Below are 817 nucleotides of genomic sequence, written 5' to 3'. Positions count from 1 at the left end.
CCGCGTGACGGCCGGGCCACCACAAGCCCGAGGAGCGGCGTCTCCAGTTGCCCCGGCCACCGGCCGTCCGCGCGGGGCTGCCCGCGGTTCGCTCGCGTGGAGCTGCGCGTCGCCGCCGCGGCGGCCCGGGCACGCGGCGCTCCCTCAGCGCAAGTCCCTGCGTGCCCTTCCCGTGCGGCCGCAGCTGCCTGTCCTCCGGCTCGACCGCTGTGCGGTGCTTTCGAGAAGCCCCCGTAAATGGAGCCGCACGGTGCAGCCGGGTTGGCCCTCCGCCCGGCGCAGCTCAGCAAGGTCAGTCCCAGCCGGTGCTGGCAGCAGTCTGCTCCTTTGGCTGCTGGGCAGGCCCCTCAGTCTGAGGAGCCGTTCACCCACTGAGGGATGCTTTTGGCTCTTGCAAAGGAAGCCGCAAGGGTATTCAACGCGTGCAGGTTGCTGTGGAGGCCATGGGAATGCCCAGGAGAAAGGATACCCTGCAACCCCTAACATCCCTTTTTACCACGCCTAAAACCCCCTCCAGGATGGGCTCCGCGGCTCAGCCTGTCATCCCAGCACTTTGGGAGGCCGAGGAGAGTGGACGGCCTGAGCCTGCGGGTTCCAGACCACCCCGAGCAACTTGGTGGGCCCTCATCTCTACAATAAGGCAAAACTTAGCCGGGCGCGCCTGTAGTTCCGGTTCCTTGGAAGGCTGAGGTGGAAGGATCGCTGGAGCCCAGCGGGTCGAGGCTGGGGTGACCGTGAGCTTGCCACTGTACTCCGGCCTGGGAGTGAGACCCCAATTCAAAAACAAACAAAAATTGCCTCCACATGAAAGCTTTTT

At 65.2% G+C, this 817-nt stretch overlaps 1 protein-coding gene across 1 annotated transcript in view; it reads left to right on the top strand.

The window, feature by feature from the left end:
- LRRIQ4 (leucine rich repeats and IQ motif containing 4) overlaps positions 1-356 on the top strand; it is a 13,098-nt gene extending 12,742 nt beyond the window's left edge. The window contains exon 7 of the mRNA XM_021709932.1: positions 27-356. Within this exon, the coding sequence (XP_021565607.1) occupies positions 27-356 (330 nt within the window). The remainder of the gene's footprint in view (positions 1-26) is intronic.
- The last annotated feature ends 461 nt before the right edge of the window (positions 357-817 follow it).

Source organism: Carlito syrichta, unplaced genomic scaffold (assembly GCF_000164805.1).
Source record: "Carlito syrichta isolate Samal-C Ts95f unplaced genomic scaffold, Tarsius_syrichta-2.0.1 Scaffold287742, whole genome shotgun sequence".
In the NCBI taxonomy this organism is placed as follows: domain Eukaryota; kingdom Metazoa; phylum Chordata; class Mammalia; order Primates; family Tarsiidae; genus Carlito; species Carlito syrichta.
This window is presented reverse-complemented; position numbering and strand designations above follow the sequence as displayed.